General features: G+C 37.1%; 1 protein-coding gene across 1 annotated transcript; it reads right to left on the bottom strand.

Moving 5' to 3' along the window:
* Positions 1-9,988: 9,988 nt before the first annotated feature.
* On the bottom strand, positions 9,989-11,131 carry FOXE1 (forkhead box E1). The gene has a single exon (XM_075263918.1). It carries the CDS (start codon positions 11,129-11,131, stop codon positions 9,989-9,991), a length of 1,143 nt encoding a protein of 380 aa, XP_075120019.1.
* Positions 11,132-19,144: the final 8,013 nt, after the last annotated feature.

Genomic DNA, 19,144 nt, shown 5'->3' with positions numbered 1-19,144 from the left:
ACAGATCTGTGCTTTGTGGAAAATTCTCATTAATTTCAAAGTAAAACTCACTGCTAGATTTCCTTGCAGATAGCAGGTTGGCACTGTAATAATCTGTCTTCTGCTTATTTTGGGATTCTCTGTAACAGAACAGGATACAAAATGGTCAGTAGAGTGCCAGCTGACTCTTGCAGTATAGCAAATCAACCATGAGAACTGCAGGATTGAGTTAAAGGGATTGTCATATTTTTATTTTTTATTTATAACCCATCTTTAATGGGGAGCAAAAAGGCAGTCCCAACATGGAGCAACTGTTCAGGGTTGCTTTTGATTCATATACTATGTATTGCATGGATCTGAAAGCAGATAGCTATGTGCCCTGTATATGCCCCATTCACCACTAGTGCAATTCAATTTGCATTGAATTCAAGCTGTAAGCTAAGCTGTAATACTATATAAGGCACAATGCTATATGTTTCAGACTCTGTGTATTGTTTAGTAAGCAGACAAGATGCACTCCCCTATAAATAAATAAAAAATAAAAATAAATATGGACAAAAACGAGTATGTAAAATTCTAATTGTAAATCAGAACCCAAATGTTTAGTGATCAAGAGGACTAGTGCAATTAAAGGGATTGTTCAGTTTCAGCCAAATATTTAGGGATGAATATGGTTTCTATAACGAAAGGTTATACTATATTTCAATATACTTTCTTTATCAACTGATCATGGTTTTCTAGATATTTTCTTCCTGTCATTCATTCTGCTTACTTCTAGTAGATAAAAATCAGTCTATGGTAATGTGACGGACAAGCAGGCGCACTGCTACACTGTTACTGAGTATGGCAGGTGGGCATTAGTACTACAGTATATCAGATGTAGAGAGGACGAAGCCCATCACAGGAGGTCCGTGGTTGGAATACAGCATCTGTAATAGAAACACTCAGAGACACTCCTGAGGCATTGATGGGGGGCATCTGAGGCACGTAAAAGATGGTGTACGAAGCCAAGGCATATGCTGTAAAGAGAACCTTTGTGGCCTACATTCAGGAATATTTGGGGCTAGTAAAACTAGTATATTTGGAGAGTATATGCATGCATGCTATTTACTGGAAAGGTATGTTGTCCCTACACAAGTGATTATACTGTTAGATATACAATGATCAGATCTTTGATTTGTGCAGCGTTAGCATGTAAGAAATCTGTGCAAATGTTAAAATGTGACTCCAGAACTTCCTTCAATGGCGTACTGTGAGAAAAATCGTGTTTCTAAAAGCCTGAGCACAAAAGAAAACATTTTTTTTACTCATATGTGCAAGTGGATAAGGATAAGGAAGCTCGTTCTGTTTTATGTAGTTTTTGAGGCCAAAACCAGGAGTGGGTTGAGAAAAAAAAAAAAAAAGAGATGAACCATCTATCATTTATAGATTCTCACTCTTTATTATCCATACCCGATTTTTGCTTCAAAAACTTTGCCAACTTTGACAACTTTGACTTTTTGATAAAAAATGGCAGCTTTTTTTTAAATTAAAGCTTGGTCTCTCTTTAACAGCCTAACCGTGAGAACACCAACTGGTACTAAAAAGGGAGGTCCTTCATGGCCGCATTCCTATTTCCTATTCTACATAGGTCTATTAGAGGAATCTTTATAATTTATTTGGAAACTGTTACTTTTTTTTTTTTTTTTTAATCACTTCAGTACCGGGCCAATTTCTGGTCCAGGACCAGACACATTTTAGTTTTTTTTCCGTATGTTGTTTTGAGGGCTGTAACATTTTTCTCACATGTCTCATTCAAATAACTTTTACATCTTTTTTCGGGGACACATAGGGTTTTGTTTTTGAACGTATTTAAAAAAAATATATATCCGGACAAATATAGACAAATTAGGAGAGAAATTGTGTCTGGTTTTCACTTTTTTTTTTTTTTTTTTAAATTTAATAACACAAAATGCTACTGAAAAACTCTATAAAATAATTTCTCCTCTCCATTACAGTAAAACTTTATTTTGTATGGTGTAATTGGGGGTAGGGCTATAACCTTTAATAACGGCATTTTATTGGTGTATTTGTTTTATTTTTTTAAATTATTTTATTTACTTTTTTTTTTTTTTTTTTTTTTTAAACTTTAGTATTTTTTTTTTCAGATCGTGTCCCCATAAGGTTATAAGAGATCTTGGGGGACATCTGATCTCTTTTTTCTTTGTTAGGTAGGCTGATTTCCCATGCAACTAGGGTACATTTAGCCCCAATTGCAGGAAGAATCCAGCCTCCTGCACGCTGTTCTTAGACTTATAGAGCTGATCTGGGTCCTGTAGGGTCCTCTTGTAAGACACTGAGTCCGGCGGATCACATGACTGCTGAGTTACAGCGATCGAAAAGGGAGCTCCGGCTGTCTATGGGCAGTCTGGAAGCGGTTAAAGAACTGCATTAACAAAACCTGAAAGTGTGTTCTTATCTTCACTTTGTAGCTACATCTCTTAAACTGGCAATTGTTATTACTTCATTTTGAGTTGGGTTCAGGATGTTGGAGAATAGATGGGTTGAAAATGTGGAGTTGTTGAAAAGTACAATACGTTTGGCAAAACGTTTTATTAAAAAAACAAGTCATATGCTTTGGTTAAATGCACCTTTGTATATATCCAATTGAAACTGACATTTCATCATTAATCTGTGAAAAACAAGCAACAGCGAAAAATGTATCTCACAGTTCTAGTTAACGCTCTACTAGAACATATTCATCTTGTTGATCACTTGGGTGCTGTCAGTGCATGCGCACATTGTACCCTCATAGTCTGAGACCAAAGCAGGTCCTGCTGCAACTGCTAGGATTGAAGGTAATTTTGAATCTGGCAGTCTAATTCTTTAGATACTGCTGAAGTGTGGCCTATTTAATGCCCAAACTCAGTCCTAAGTAGCTTGGCGCCAAGAAGTGGTGAGGTGTGATGGCGCTTTGGGCCGTAGTACTCTTACTGACCCAGATATGCCCAGATACGATAAACCGAGAAGTCCGGACGGATAAGGGGCCCCTCCAGATGAGTGTATGATATTGCAAAGAGCTGCCACTTGCTACCTCAGCAACGTCTCTGACAGCAACCATCTCCCATTTTGGACCTCCCTGTGCCAAAACACTTCTGCAATCAAAATCATAATATCATCAATGACATGAAGATCCTGGTTCTAAGGAAATTTTAAAAAAAGCAAAAAATGATAGAAGGGTATGGGAATATAAACTCATGACAACCTTTGACGCACTCCAAGGGGGGGTTAAATCTGTCACATGGTTTTATGTCCTTTTACAACAACTAGACACCATATCACTAATCAAAGAGACCATAAACTCAGAGAGCCTTCCCGTCAACTGACATATTTTTTTTAACTTATCTATTTATATGTACTGCGTTCCATCAATGGTGCATCAAACACTCTATTCCTGTATAAATATGCATGCCTTTAAAAATTGTTATACCATGCCTGATGAAGAGACCTGAGTAGTCTCGAAAGCTTGCAATCTGTAATCATTTTTGTTAGCCATTAAAAAAGGTATAAACTAATGAGGACTCTCAATCTATACATTTCATATATATATTTTTTGGTATGGCTTTAACAAACTCTTGTGGTCGTATAACAAAATTTCAGTGCTTATAAAACAGGACTTTTATACAGTAACACACTCAATGCTCACAATGCAGTGCAGACTCTCATTATTTCACACTTCTATAGATAATACTCAATTTCTTTGGTATTACAGACTTAAAGGAATTGTCCAGCTAAACTGAAATCTAAACTGGCAATAATGTGAGCAGAAAAAACTCACTTTTTACAAGTCCTACTGTTCCATTAGTTGCAACCTATTCCCTGCTGCTGTTTCCTGAAGTCTGCTGATCATGTTCTTTTTTTGATCAGGTTAAAGTCTACAAAAAAAGGCTTGTGACCACTCGATTGTTTGTGTAGAGGTCACCTGACAACAAATATAGCGTGTCTAGTGGCATAAGGGGGCCATGCTGCACACTCAACATCAGCTAACCTACTGCCATCTACATTACCAGCACTGTGGATGAGAGTTCTACAGCTCTCACCTACTTGTGGCAATTATAAGCACAGCAGGAATAAATGCATAACATGTCAATTATAGCACCAGGTCACATCCATAGTTTGCACCCTTTCCATTTTTTTTTTCATGGTGAAAATCTATTGGTTGTGTTTCAGTGAAAAACACTCAATTTCAGGTGTCTTTGCAACTGTAGCTTTTACAGGAACATACTGCAGTTGCCCAAACCTCAAGCTGGCCCTGATGTATACCAGCCATAGATGCCTACATAACAGTATGTACCAACTATAAGGCACATTTTTTGGCATAGCATATACATCTGTTTATGTTCTCTCTTCTGATCGGAAGCTAAATCCATCATAAGATGGACACTATTAACTAACCCTCGTCCTCCTTATTCTCTGTAACCTTATAATGGGGTCTGTCACTTTGCTAGAATGAATAATACTCCATGTTATTCTTCCCATCAAATCTGCCAACAGATGCTCCAAATGGAGATGAATTTCGTTAACAATTATAACTGATCACTACCTTTAGTATATTTGGTTGGAACTTATTTTCACTAGGGAGTATTTGACCTACAAATATTGAGAAACACCTTAGACACTACAGTGCAAATAGCTAATTATTCATGCCCTTCAAAGTATATTGGCAAAATCTTAGCTATTAAAGTGTTATGGGGATATTGCCCAGATGAATCGAATTTTGTACATGTGTAGTGTTTGTTTCACCTCCGTATGCCTTAGCTAAAGGTTGTACTGCACACTACTAGTGCACCACTCATTTATCAATGCTCAGCCCGCGACTACTGCTGTCATACAAAAATGGAGCAGAAGATGAATGAGAACAATAGTGAGAGCTCAGGAAGCAGCACATTCTCTGGGAACGCAGCGATCAATCACCAGACCAATAGATTTCACTAGTCATTAACAAGTTAACTATAAGTCTAATCTGAGTAATCGAAAAAGATCATGTTTCATGGAGGAATCAGAAATCCGCCTGCTATTATCTGACCAGACGAGTCACTGTTTGTCTTAGTGGATCACTTTTCATTTGGATAACTGCAGGCACCTGGAAGAAAGTCTGTGGTGAATGGATTCTGAAATGTCACCATTTTTATTGACTTGTGCATTTGAAATGTTTTCTGTAATTTGTTTTGCTCTCTAAAATACAAAGCACCTTAAGGCTGAAGCCCCACGTTGCGAAATGTAACCCTTATATGGGGCACACAGGGGTTAATATGAGGGACATGATGGGGTTAACTGTTATTAATGTGAGGCACATGGAGTTACTGAAACTAAATTAATAACCCCAAATGCCTGACATTAATAGGCAGAGTAACTAAAGGAAGGTCCCTGTGTGTGTCACTTTACTGTAGCTTCCTCTCCTCCATACAACAGACATCTTCCATAAGACACAATGAACCCTGGCCACTCATCTGCAGAGTAGATGCTAAATCCTAGTGTGCTAAAGGACCTCTGATGGCGTCATGACCATGTGATCGGACTCTGGTGTGGGCGGAGCTACTAGGATTTAGACTCAACCTTATCTGCAGATGTTACATACAGTGGCTACAGGACCTTTGATGACATCACAGTCACGTGACCTCATGACAAGCCAATCACAGAGCAGTAGCACTAAAGGACCTCCCCCTTCCAGGTCCTTCCAGTTTTCTGTGCTCCGTGGACCCTGACTCGTGTATAAGCCGAGGAGAGCTTTTTCTGCATGAAAAATGTGCTGAAAAAGTCGGCTTACACTCGAGTATATACGGTAGCACATTTTTGAAAATACCGCTTTTCTGCACTTTTTTCCCCCGTATACTCACTGAGTGACCAGTTGTAAACCACTTCTGTCATTCTCCTGCTGGTTAGCTAAATGCCCCACATACTTCTGTTTGATCACAGAGGGAAGGTACTTTAAACCTGTGCCATAAACTTACAATGGCACAAATTCTATGTCATGTCAAAGTCTCATAGTGATTTCTGTGTGCACTGTTATACACTGTCTACCAATAGGTATTTGTACGTCACGCCTTCAGCCGTTAAATATCATGTAGGAAACAGAATTGGCATTAGTACATTGGCATTACTCGCATGTAAGATGACACGAAGTGCAGAGTTGTCTGATTTCGAGAAAGGGGTAATTGTGGGTACCACAGAAATGGTCAGTCCTTAAGGGACATAGCAAGTGAACTAAATTACCCAAAAGTGGTCTATGTGATTATGAAGTGGAAGGTGAACTGTGATTGGTGGAATGTGCCCTGATTCAGCAGACTCCCGAAACTGCAGCCATCCAAAATCGGGGAAAGAACTTACCTGTCTTTTCCAAGCTTAATGGAATAAAATACCACTAGCCGTCATACAAGGACTTGTGGAAAGTATGTCCCTGTGGGGTGAGGCTGTAATTGCCGCTCATGGAGGCACTACCAACTATTGAATATAAATAAATGTTTTTTTTCTATTCTACCACAGATGTCCAAATATACTTATTGGTAGACAGTGTATACTGAAATGCTGAAATTAACAAAGGGATATATATATATTATTTTATTTTTTACAATGGTACAAATGTAAAGACCAGGTTAAATTAGAGGTCATTGAGTCAATAATTATAATTCTAGGACCTCAGGGACAGACATAGGCAATGTTAGTAGTATGTTTTATAGATCAATGTACCCTACAGTTAGCTACCCTTGGCACACTCTTATGTCTCTCAAGCAGTTTATGAGAGATTATGGAGATGAGTTTACATAGCCCAGTTGGAAGTTGCATAGGTTGCAGTGATATGTCGATATAAATGGTTGTTATTGAATAAATTCATTACTCCTTCACATTAGTTCACACTTGTGGGCAATAGAAGAAACCAAACTCTAAAATTTATGTGGTTTCTATACAGATCATTCAGTTCACAGAGGGACAAATGACACTATCTGCCCAAAAAAATAAATAAACACATAAAATTTCACTTTTATTGATATCCTTTAAAACCAATCCAAAAAGTAAAACAAAATGACCGCTGAATCTTTGAGCGGCGGTCCTGCCAGCGGTCAGCACACCACACCGCTATCATGTGTTACAGTGTTAAGCTGTTTATTTTGTGAAGTGAGAAAAAGACCCCTGATGACTCTTTTTAATAGAAGAAACGCTGCGTAGGGTCATAAATTCCCAGTTAGTCAGTGGACTTATCATCCAGTTCAGCAGTTGTACGGTGACCTGACTGTCAGTGCCTCTCTCCTCTCTGTTGGCGTGGCAATAGGCCAGTAACCTCAGAGGGGGGGAGTGATTTGCTGGCAGTTCATGCTTTGGGTCCTGTTCACAAGTTGCTGTTTGGAAAAAAGCCACTGTGGTTTATTAGGGAGTGAGGGTTTCAATATCCTATAGGGCATATATAGGTGTATATACAATTGCCCCTCCCTAGTTATTTCTTCACTTTTGTATGGACTGAACAGGTGGAACACAATCATTTTGTTTTACTTTTTGGATTGGTTTTAAAGGATATCAATAAAAGTGAAATTTTATGTGTTTATTTTTTTTTTGTGCAGATAGTATCATTTGTCCCTCTGTGAACTTTCTAATATATACACATTTGTTTGAAATCAGTGAATTTCTATACAGATCACATAATAAAAAATATCAAAAGTATCACTGAATTATTGTACCAAAGAACTGATTTAACTGTCAGTGTACCAGAGTTTATTTTAATGCTTCAGGTCAGAAAACAAATCTTGCTGTTTTAGTATGACATAAGCATAACTGTATGAGCCATGACTGACAGGTTGCCTTCAATAGTCATTGTGTTCTGTTGCTTGACAAAACAAACCTTTAACAAAATACTGTATAGACCTTCTAACACAGGATAGCTAACCCTTGGCACACCAGCTGTTTGTAGAACTACAAGTCTCAGGATGACTACTTACTCTGCTCTTCTTCGAGCTACCCATAGAAGTGAATGGAGCATGCTAGGAGTTTGCAGCTCTTATTTCACAAACGTTATATCTAAATTTAGTAATGTAACTTCAAAGAGTTGTTTAGTATTTTTTCTTGTATAATATTTTAGATATTATTTAGCATTATTTCAGTATTTGCATTTCACTATATGATGTTGGAAAATGAGCATTCTTGTTGTTTCACAAAAATTAACGAGGCCTTGTACACATCTGCATTCAGTGTTCCATTTGGGAGCAATGAAAGCATGCAGACCCCATAGACTATAATGGGGTCCATGTATTTTCTGCGCGGTGTCCGCACGAATCATGTAGTGAGAAAAGTACTACAAGTACTGTGGTTTCTTGGCTAACCACTTTTCAATGCATTCAGTATTCTGTTCGGGGGTCCCCAAGCAGACCCCCCAAACGGAATACCAGATGCAGATGTGCACCAGGCCTTAACATTGAAAATAGGATATAAACTGACTGTCATATCTTGTGGGTATTAACGGCCAAATTTTGTGTGACTAGCCCTAGCCATGGACAAAAAACTAAATAAATAAAAAATGAAAACAAAATGGTCAAAACTTGGCTTTTTGAATTAAACTTTGAGAAATGTTTGTACATGCGTCTATCTATTGAAGATACGTACCCAATTTTTCTCATCATGTATTGTAATTCATGTCATGAATTATATGTTTGCATTTAGGCATCATTAAAAACTGTGAACATTGGATAAATATTTGTAATGGTAGACACAATAGTTATCTTTATGAGCACTCCCTCTTTCATATCTATCTTATCTTATATTGGACTATAATCACTTATGGCTTATTTGGCCATATTTCAGAAATTTTGCTTTTAAATTTATTAGCATGGTTACATTTTTTATCTATCTATCTATCTATCTATCTATCTATCTATCTATCTATCTATCTATCTATCTAATCTATCTATCTATCTATCTATCTATCTATCATCTATCTATCCATATGTTTCTTTCTCCTCTGCGCTTGTTATTATGTTATATTCAATATACATCTTGTACCATAATCCTATAAAAGAACATTATTTGATTTACTTTCCTGATTACGTTCATGTTCTTTCATTACATTTTAAAGGTATATAAAGAATACAATAATAAAAATAACGACAATAATAATAATAATATATCTTAGATTCTGAAGTTTGGCAAGAATTATATAGCATTATAAATGTGAATAACACATTTAGTGATTGACGTTTATTTGATATATTGGATCGTACATGGCTTCTTTAGTAAATGTTAGATGTCTCTTGGGGTTTCAATTATAACTTACACTACATGTCAAATTGTATGTCACATATCAGTTAGATGTGTGTAGTATAGGACCATAACATTTTGTGTTGTGCAATATATAGAAATTAATGAAAATCTATTAATATAGTATAGTGTAGGTCTTTATAACGTGTCATAAACTCAGGTCATGTGTATGTGTCTATTAGGCAATCTTACTATGCATAGCGAAAAAGAAACGTACATGAGATAACGTAATCTTGACATGTTGTGTACATTAATATTAATTTTATTTACAATAACACAATATAACATGATTTAGACAAGTGTAAGACCCACATCCCCAAACATAAGTGCAGTGTTTTACAACAGTGTCTACTCCAACTGGCTTCCATTCATTCATGTTATGTCTATGAAGTTACCTTCGGAGCTACTGTTTTATAAATGTAGTCACTATCCTACAGTGGTAGAAAAGGCAGGATCATATCAAGTAACTAATACACAATACAAAATATTGGATTTTAAGTTCATCCCATAGGGAAAAATAAAAAGATGATGGATATTACATCTGATAGTCCATCTTATAAACATAATAGCATTGACGTTAAAAAAAAATATCATCCTGTTATAATATCCATCGCTTTGTTGTGACTCCTCATGACATAGTAAATAAGTTTGGCCATATCAGTAAAAGGTGTCGCGCATATGCTATTATCAATTACAGATTTTTTTTTGCATATAGTTGCAATATGATACATTAAACTGCAGGCACAAACCTGTCCATGTTCCCAGAGTATGTTGCATGTCGTAGGTAGGCGTTAGTGCCAGTTAGTTGTCCATTACTATTGTAGGCAGTTAATGAAGTGTACTGTCCTGGAGACATCCTACCATAAAAGTCCATGCTGTCACTGTTCATGACTGGAGATGTGGGCATGGCTATTCTGTTGGATGAGCCAAACAGCTGTGTGTTGGCATGTGAATAAGTACTCTGGTTGACTTGCAGGTGGCTGTTAGGCACTGGGTAGGAATATGGCATGGGGTTGGCAGGTCTTTGTAGCATGCTACTCCCTCCTGCTTGGTTGGTATAGCTTGCACCAGTGTAATTGCAAGAGTTGGTATTGGAAGAGATAACATCTGGACTCATGGATCTGCTTGCCTGCTGCGAATGCTCTGGGCCACTGGAATGCCCTATAAGTGTATTGATGCTGAATACTCTGGACTGACTAGACCCAAAGGCAGGTGAAGAAGATGGGTAGTAGACAGAAGAATGTGGGGTGATCTGTTGACTATATGTTGGGCTCATTGTCATATTGGAGTAGACGGAATTAGGATAAGTTGACCTACTCACTTGCAGAGATGGGAACATACTAGTGTCATGTATGTAAGCTGGATATGTGGTGAGATCAGTTCTTTTGAATCTCTTTCTTCTTCTAAGGAAGCTTCCGCTGTCAAACATATCTTCAGCATTAGGGTCCAAGGCCCAGTAGTTGCCTTTTCCAGGTCTCCCTGGCTCCCTAGGGATTTTGATGAAGCAGTCATTGAGGGTAAGATTGTGTCTGATCGAGTTTTGCCACTTCTTTGAGTTGTCCCGGTAAAATGGGAACCTTTCCATAATGAACTTGTAGATGCCTCCTAGGGTAAGCTTTCTATCAGAAGAATGAGCAATGGCCATTGCTATGAGAGCAATGTAACTATAAGGTGGTTTACCTCTCTGCAGCGGTCTTTTCCTTCTTCTTCCTTTTGGGGTGTCTTCTACTTCAGAAGGCCCACTGGACATATTTGCTTCAGATGTTGACTCCTTCTCCACTTTGACTACTGGCATAGAAAAGTTACTTGCTTGTTGCAGGTTAGTGCCTGCTCCAGTAGCTCTAGTAGGGGACTGTTGACTCTCTGCTGTCATCTCTTCAGTATATATCTATTCCTTACGGTTATCAGGCAGAAAAACAATGTCCTTTCCTTCTACAAGTGTTCACAAAAATAAGGAGCTAGATTATGTGGGTTCCTCCTTGTATAATCCCAGGAAACAAAATCAATTTGAAGTACCACAATTGTGTCAGCCTGTGTCCAAATATATAAATATGATAAGGTAAATATGCAGGTTCAATTGTGTATAGGATGGAAGAGTCTTAGGAACCCTTCTTGCACGTACTCCTTGACAGGTATGAACAGTTGCCACAGGGGCAGAAATCTGTAGAACAAAAACAAAATTGTATGTAAAAAAAAGCACAACAGCAAGCAGATGTATAAGACATTTCTAAATGAAATAGTGTATGGTATTGTACATATGCAAAGTATATTCTCCATTGACCATCAATAATATATTTCAAGTAACAGCAGTCCCATAACCACTCTCTAGAAGCACTTCTGTTATTATTGCCACTAATAGCATGAACGTTATAACAAATACTAATATTACTAACCATAACCCTTTCATCATATATCTAATACTATTATTATATTGTTTTCTAACTGTCGTTACTATCTTAAGACATGATCACGATAGACCTAGTATGATATATATATATATATATATATATATATATATATATATATATACACACGTATATACACACATAACACACACACACATATATACATATACACTGCTAATAATTGTATATGTAGTTGTAAAATGGTCAGGCACTGTGTAGTATTTTTGCCTTACCTTATTGCCAAAGGTACGAAGTTTAATCTCTTCTTACACAGAATACATCAGCTGTACTGTCTCGCTTCCACTTACTCCACAGCTTTAAATAGTGGCACAGCCTATACCTGGAACCTGTACAGCCTGCTGTATACCTGGCTGTCACAATAAGAGTCCCACCCACTACATACACACCTGGAGATTCCGAGTCGTGTTGAGATGACAAAGTAAAAGCCCCCAATCCCTTACAACTGCCACCCACCTTGCAGAGATTTAACCCTTTACTAATACACATGTCTGTGACACAACACTACAAACATGGGAAAGGCATAAGAACTGCAATAACAGTATGTAGAATAATTGTAAGAAGCCAAATCGTATTTGCTTGTTTGCGGGTCAGATGAAAAAAAGATTCATGTTCTATTAATTTTTGCTAGTTAAATTTACTTTATGCATGCAGAAAATATCTATCTATCGAATATATTTAAAAAATGTTATACTTTTTATTGTCTGTCTATATTTCGAGTTATGCGCAGATATACACTGACTGTAATAGCAGTAGCTGACAACCCAGTTGTACGTAAATCTTCTCTCCAGCATGAAATAAAGGAATTTCTAAATTTGCAATATGATAATTTCCATAAAGTACTTCTATGTACAGTAATGTAATAGCAAACCATAGTAGATGGTACACAATGTCAGGCAGATAAAGGCATTTCTTGTGTCAATATTTGGCTAGAGTATATGGATCTATGTAAATAGATGGTCTATACTCAAGACAACAAAGTGGTTCTGGTAACAAGGTTGTCTTCTGTGATATATACACCTGTCCTGGCTCGATTGTATATCATTGGAACAACTCATAATGTAGGTACAGGTGCAAATTACATCTTTTTTTATATCTTTAAAATCTTCATTATTTCAAATATGTGAATATACAATCTCTCTCTCTCTCTCTCTGTATATATATATATATATATATATATATATATATATATATATATATATATATATTACAATGTAGGGGAGTTGAGATAATCTAACTTTTTTTTACAATTTAGTCAATCATCTGTATAGGTAAAATAAATTTGAATTCTGTTTTATGTATATTTCTCCAAAAAGCAATCCTAACAATTAGTGAAGTGGAAATAAAAATAAAACTTGAGAAAGGTCCCAGTGCGGACCAATATGTGGTGTACTGCTTGGCAGACCGGATTGTTATATATATATATATATATATATATATATATATATGTATATATATATATATATATATATATATATATATATATAATATTCTATAGTTCATAATTATTCATTTTACAAATAAATCATCACATGAGGCTTCTGAAGCACTTAGTTTTTACCTTTGCAGTTTTCTTCCATTTTTAGGCCTTTAAAAAACACAAGTACCGCTTACATATCGATTACTTTTTTTTTCTTTTCTAGAGTTTATATGTTTTGATGTATTTTATATACGTAGTCTTTGTGGCTTTCATTTTACTTATGAAGAAGTATATAGAAAAATGCCGGCAAGAAATACCTCTAAACCCACATCATGCTGCTTTTTGAAGAAAAATTCCAGAGAAGCAAAAAGACGTCAGGAAATTTGCAGAACAATCCAAAATATGAAAAGCAATGTATTAGGGCTTTCCAGAAATTACTACTGAGTACTGAGTAAACTAAAACATCTGGTCGTAGCTTTTTTTTTATACCAATGCGAAACAAAATACCAAATAAACAGCAACCAGCCTGAAGTAGAAGAATATTAGTATATATTAGAATAGAGGAGATTATGAAAATAGCATTTTTGCCTGGTTACTTGTGAATATTAAATTATGGCATTAGTAAAGTTCTGAATGCAATATAAGAGCAGGTTAAAAAGCATATAATATAAGTATTTCTAAATAAAGCTCCAACATAAATTATACTATATATATATATTATACACACACACACACCATAAGATCACGTATCAAAAAATAATGTCTACTTACATATACACAACATATTTTACAGTGCTCGTCGATCATGTACTCCAGTTTTGGTAGACCTAATGCATTAGTTACAAATATCAAGCCAACCTGTCACGTCCTTACAATGCACCTTTTGAAAACAAAACTGTATTTTATTTTATAATTTAATAAAAATAGAGTAAGTTGGCTATAAGAAATACCTTGACATTCTTATATGATATTCCCGGTTGTATTTTCTGTTCATTTTCCAGTTATTCACAGTTCAGTTCATAGTGATGAATCTGAAATAGTTTTTCTTCTACAATTTAGACATTTACACGGAGGGGAATTATTGTGTGTAAATAGACCAAATGCAAACTAAACATTGTTCTGTAGTTACTAGAAAGATGTTGGCTTTTCTCAAATGAAGTTCGCAATATGTGGTAATATTGGAGGAACCTAGTCGGAAATAAGCACCAGAGACATCATGTTGTTTAGACACTGTAGTGATGGATTTACCCGGCATTATTTTCAATGGAGTTGCACCAGGACGCATATCGGGAAAGACCACAGTGTACTGAATACAGTGCACTGCCAGCTTTATAGCAGTATATAATACTGCACATCTTTGAGGACATGAAAGGTCCACTTTAAAGGGTGTCTGTCAGAAACAAAATGCCTCCAAAGACTATTTACATTGTGTTGGAGTCTTCATTAGGATAAGAAACATAATTTTGTGGCCAAAAAACCAATGAAGTAACATAGGGAAGCTCGTCTTTTTATAGACATGCACACCAGCCTGCAAGTATATCCAAAGTGTGCTTCATTTACCAGATTTGACTACAGACACTCATGATATGGGCCAAAGCTGAAAGGCGCAATCTCAGCTAAAGGAACAGTATTGAGTAGCAATTCTAGAAGAGAGTTACGGCACTTTCAGCCATCTTAAGGCAAATTTGGAACATCCGGCTCAACCATCAATGTACATGCAAGCTGATTTGCATACCTCAAAAAAGATGATTATTTGTGCATTGTTTAATTGATTTGTGGCCACAAAGGTATGTTTCTTTTAAATGTTCACAGGGTTCCCTAGCCCTCAGCTCTGCCAGCAGTGTCCGTCTACTGGCCCACACCAGGCTCGTAGCCTACAGGAGTCTCCAACCACCAGTCCGTGGATCAGGACTTAGTCATTGGGTGTTTTTTGCTGGTCCGCAGGGTGGCGGGCTGGCCTCAGTAGACACAGCACAGCACATTATGTGGGGTGGGTCAGCAATCTGGTCACAATGTCATTGCTCCTGGCATAGCTCCTGGCGGGGACCTGGTCTATAGCGCTGTACACCAAGCTCCCGCCAGCACCCCCGGTCTATAGTGCTGTTTGTTGTATAGCTCTGCTAAGTACTAGTGCTGTACACTAAGGCTCAATATACAATGCTGCTACTCTACTTTCAGAATTTGCTCAGACAGAAGCAGTGACAAGAATGTCATATGTATCCAGCCCTCTTTCTCCTACAGCTAGCTGTATGTTCTGCGAGTTGGAGGGGTAGTAGCTCTGGATGCTAATGGGCAGCTAGATATAATGTCAATTGGCCCCCCTGGTTCTCCTACTCATTCTGAACCTATGGTGAGTTGAGTCATATTCACATTATAATTATCATAATTAAATGATAAGTATGCACTAAAACCCAATCCCCTCCATAGCCCTGCCCCCATATGACCAAAGCCCACCCTGTTGGGTCATGGAAAAATGGTCTAGCTTGACACCGTTCCCTTGTGCAAAAAAAAGGTTGGGGACCACTGGACTAGTAGATTGCTTGTCAATGCAATAGTTATGGGCTATAATTCTTTGGAATACTTTGCATCCAAAAGTATTAGCTAAGCGATTGCATCTTAAAGTCTCTGTAGAAGACAAAAAAGAAAAATCTAAAATTATGTTTAAGACCATATATAAAGGGACCTAGATTCTCATGACAAGAACATAGTTATGCCTCTATACAAATCACTGGTATAGCCACACTTAGAATATTGTGCGCAATTTTGGGCCCCAATATAAAAGAAAGACATAAGTGAACTTGATAAAGTTCAAAGATGAGCAACCAAAATGATTAGGGGAATGGGTGGACTGGAGTACAACGATAGATTAACAAATTTGGGGTTATTCAGTTTAGAGAAAAGACATCTACGGGGAGATCTAATAACAATGTGTAAATACATGGCGGGACAATACAAAGAACTTTCTAAGGATATTTTTACTCCTAGGCCAGTGACAGTGACAAGAGGACATCCTCTACGTCTGGAGGAGAGAAGGTTTCACCAGTAACATAAAAGGGGATTCTTCACAGTAAGAACAGCGAGGCTCTGGAACTCTCTGCCCCAGGAAGTTGTGATGGCGGATTTACTGAACAAGTTCAAAGAGGGCCTTTCTTGAGGAGAACAATATTACGGGTTATTGATTCTAGATTTTAAGGACACATTGATCCAGGGTTTTTATACTGACTGCCAGATTGGAGTCGGGAAGGGATTTTTTTCCCCTGAATTGGGCAATTGGCATGAGCCTCATGGGTTTTTTTACCTTCCCCTGGATTAACACTGTAGGGGTTTGTAGGGTTATAGGTTGGACTTGATGGACTGATGTCTTTATCCAACCTCATGTATTATGTAACTATATTACAAATGGTCCCTCCTAAAAAATAAATAAAACAATTTTTCTTTAAAATATTTTATTTTTTATAACAACCCCCCCCCCCATTAACGATAAACAATACATATTGGTGCAATAGTTGTTGTCACGGTGAAAAAAGGAAATAACAATGACAGACATCAATCCCTTGTGCCTCTACCTTGTTGAATGGAAGAATGAAAAAATTGATCACATTACTGGGTCATTAAACAATAGACAGGCTTGATTGTTATTGGCTTCAGCCTGTTAAAGCTTAGTACTTAAATCCACAGGAAGTGCTATAAATTCCCGATTGATGGAAAACATGGTGACTCAGTGATTAGCACTATATCCTTGCAGTGCTGGAGTCCTGGTTTCGAATCCTGCCAAGGACATCTGCTAGGAGTTTGTATGTTCTCCCAGTGTTTGCATGGGTTTCTTCCCACACTCCAAAGACATACTAATAGGGGGAAAAAAATAAATAAATTCCCGATTGATGGAAATCCCACCACCAGACCATGCACCTAGCTCTAGAACTCCTAAAATTCCAAGGATCGTTTATACCAGGTGAATATGCACGGCTACACAGACGGAACATCCTTGAATGGTTGCAGCTCTCCAGCTCATATTGTGCTGAATGGGTCCTGCATCCTTTCCAAGGTCAGACTATAACATGTCAATCAAGTAATTACCAGGCTTTAGCCAAATCTAAACAATGCCCGTGTACGGATACATGTCTGTTTTTACAGAATGAAGCTTTCTCTCAACACTCCATATGTGGCCCCTATTAGCACATAATGACACTCAGGATACTTGCTGGGCTCTTGTTCCTAATTTCAATACTACTAAATCCCTTCTGAAAAATGTACACATAAGTGTATTGCGTATGGTAGAAGTATTGCACGCTTTCAGGGTTGTAGCTGAGTAAAATTTATTTTTCTGTCAACACACATGTTAGAGCTGGGTGCTATTATGATTATTATTATTATTATTATTAGTGTTATTTTTTCTATTAATTGACTGTATTTTGTCCAAAAATGTTAATGCTTATTTGCATCATTGTAAGATATTTCCCATTTTAATTCTCAATAAGGAATATTTATTTGCATAACAGGCCATGGTAAGAATATTGTACATACTGGCTCTTAGCATTTTCAGTTTCAGAAATATGATCACCAGATTATTGTAGGGATAATGTAAGTTAAGAGAAAACATATCCCTCTCCATTGTCCTAAATTTCCTAAGTACCCTGTCTGTGGTCTATGTGTGTGGTCTATAAATGTAGATTGCCTTTACATAGGCAGGAATTCTTCATGTTATTTACTGGATATAGAACTTTAGAACAATGATTTCTCGAATTTTCCAATTTCTCTTACATTGCACAGTATATACGATTTATATACTTGTCAATATATTTATATATATATTGTTATCTTTATTAAATATTACAGTAGTGTACTATAGAAATGTGGTGTTTTATCTCCTGGTTAGATTACTGTTCTGTGGTTTTTATGCATTTTTGCAAACTATTGTATATTCATTTGGAATAATAAAACAAAATATCTACTTTATAAAATGTTCCTGTAAATTTACTCACACCATGTTTTACACTTAAATTTCAGTTAATGAAATAGCAATAGTGTTTTTATTGATCTTACCCCTCGTTCACACCTGCGTTTGGTAATCCGTTCGGGGAGTCCGCATGGGGACCTCCTGAATGGACTACCGAACACACTGGCAAGCGGTGTGCAGTGAAAGCACATGGACCCCATAGACTATAATGGGGTCCATGTGCTTTTCGCTAGCTGCCCACACAAATCATACGGACATGAAAGTAGATCATGAATTACTTTTCTGTCCACAAGTTCTGTGCGGACACCACACAGAGAGCGCACGGACCTATGGGGTCCGTGTGCTTTCACTGATCACCGCATGTCAATGCATTCGGTATTCCGTTCAGGGGGGGTCCCCATGTGGACTCCCCGAACGGATTATCAAACACAGATGTGAATGAGGGGTAAATATCTGCTTATTCTGATCATAGTTATCAAGTAGGTGACTCCCTAAGGTTTTAGGCAGCATCCCTGTATACAGAGACATATATGGAGGGCTGTCAATCACTGGCTAGAACCGGCTACTTTAAAACTAACTTCAGAAAAATAAGAATTAATAAATGACAGATTATATAATAAATCACATCTATATATCAATCTTCTCTATTCCTCCTGCTCTGTATCAAACTGCCTGCAGATAGGCGGCATGCATAATGTGTCAGGTTATACAGAATAATACAGAGGTCAAGAGAAGATCAGTGAAAAATCAGGTTCAGATTAGTGAAAATCTCTAGAACACGGGGGAATTTATCATCCCCTCAATGCCAGAAAGCTTTCTTAATAAATGTGCCCCATTATCTTTCCTGATATATTCTTTCTTGGATGTGAACAAACCTTTAATGCAAACATAAAATAAACTCTAATGACCATAAACACTTGGCTACAATGACATGGTGACCACAAGAAGCAAATAGGATATGAAGGTGAAGTAAGCAAACAATGTTTAATAACAAACCAGGCTTTCTCTTACTTTTGACATAAGGTCACAGACACTAAGCACTTGTCAAGTTTATTTTGCATGTGTATCCTTTGGGCTGCTGAGTAA

The sequence above is a fragment of the Leptodactylus fuscus genome, chromosome 1 (genome assembly GCF_031893055.1).
Source record: "Leptodactylus fuscus isolate aLepFus1 chromosome 1, aLepFus1.hap2, whole genome shotgun sequence".
NCBI classification, from domain to species: Eukaryota; Metazoa; Chordata; class Amphibia; order Anura; family Leptodactylidae; genus Leptodactylus; species Leptodactylus fuscus.
The sequence above is the reverse complement of the archived record's forward strand: the minus strand, read 5'-3'. Positions and strand labels throughout refer to the sequence as shown.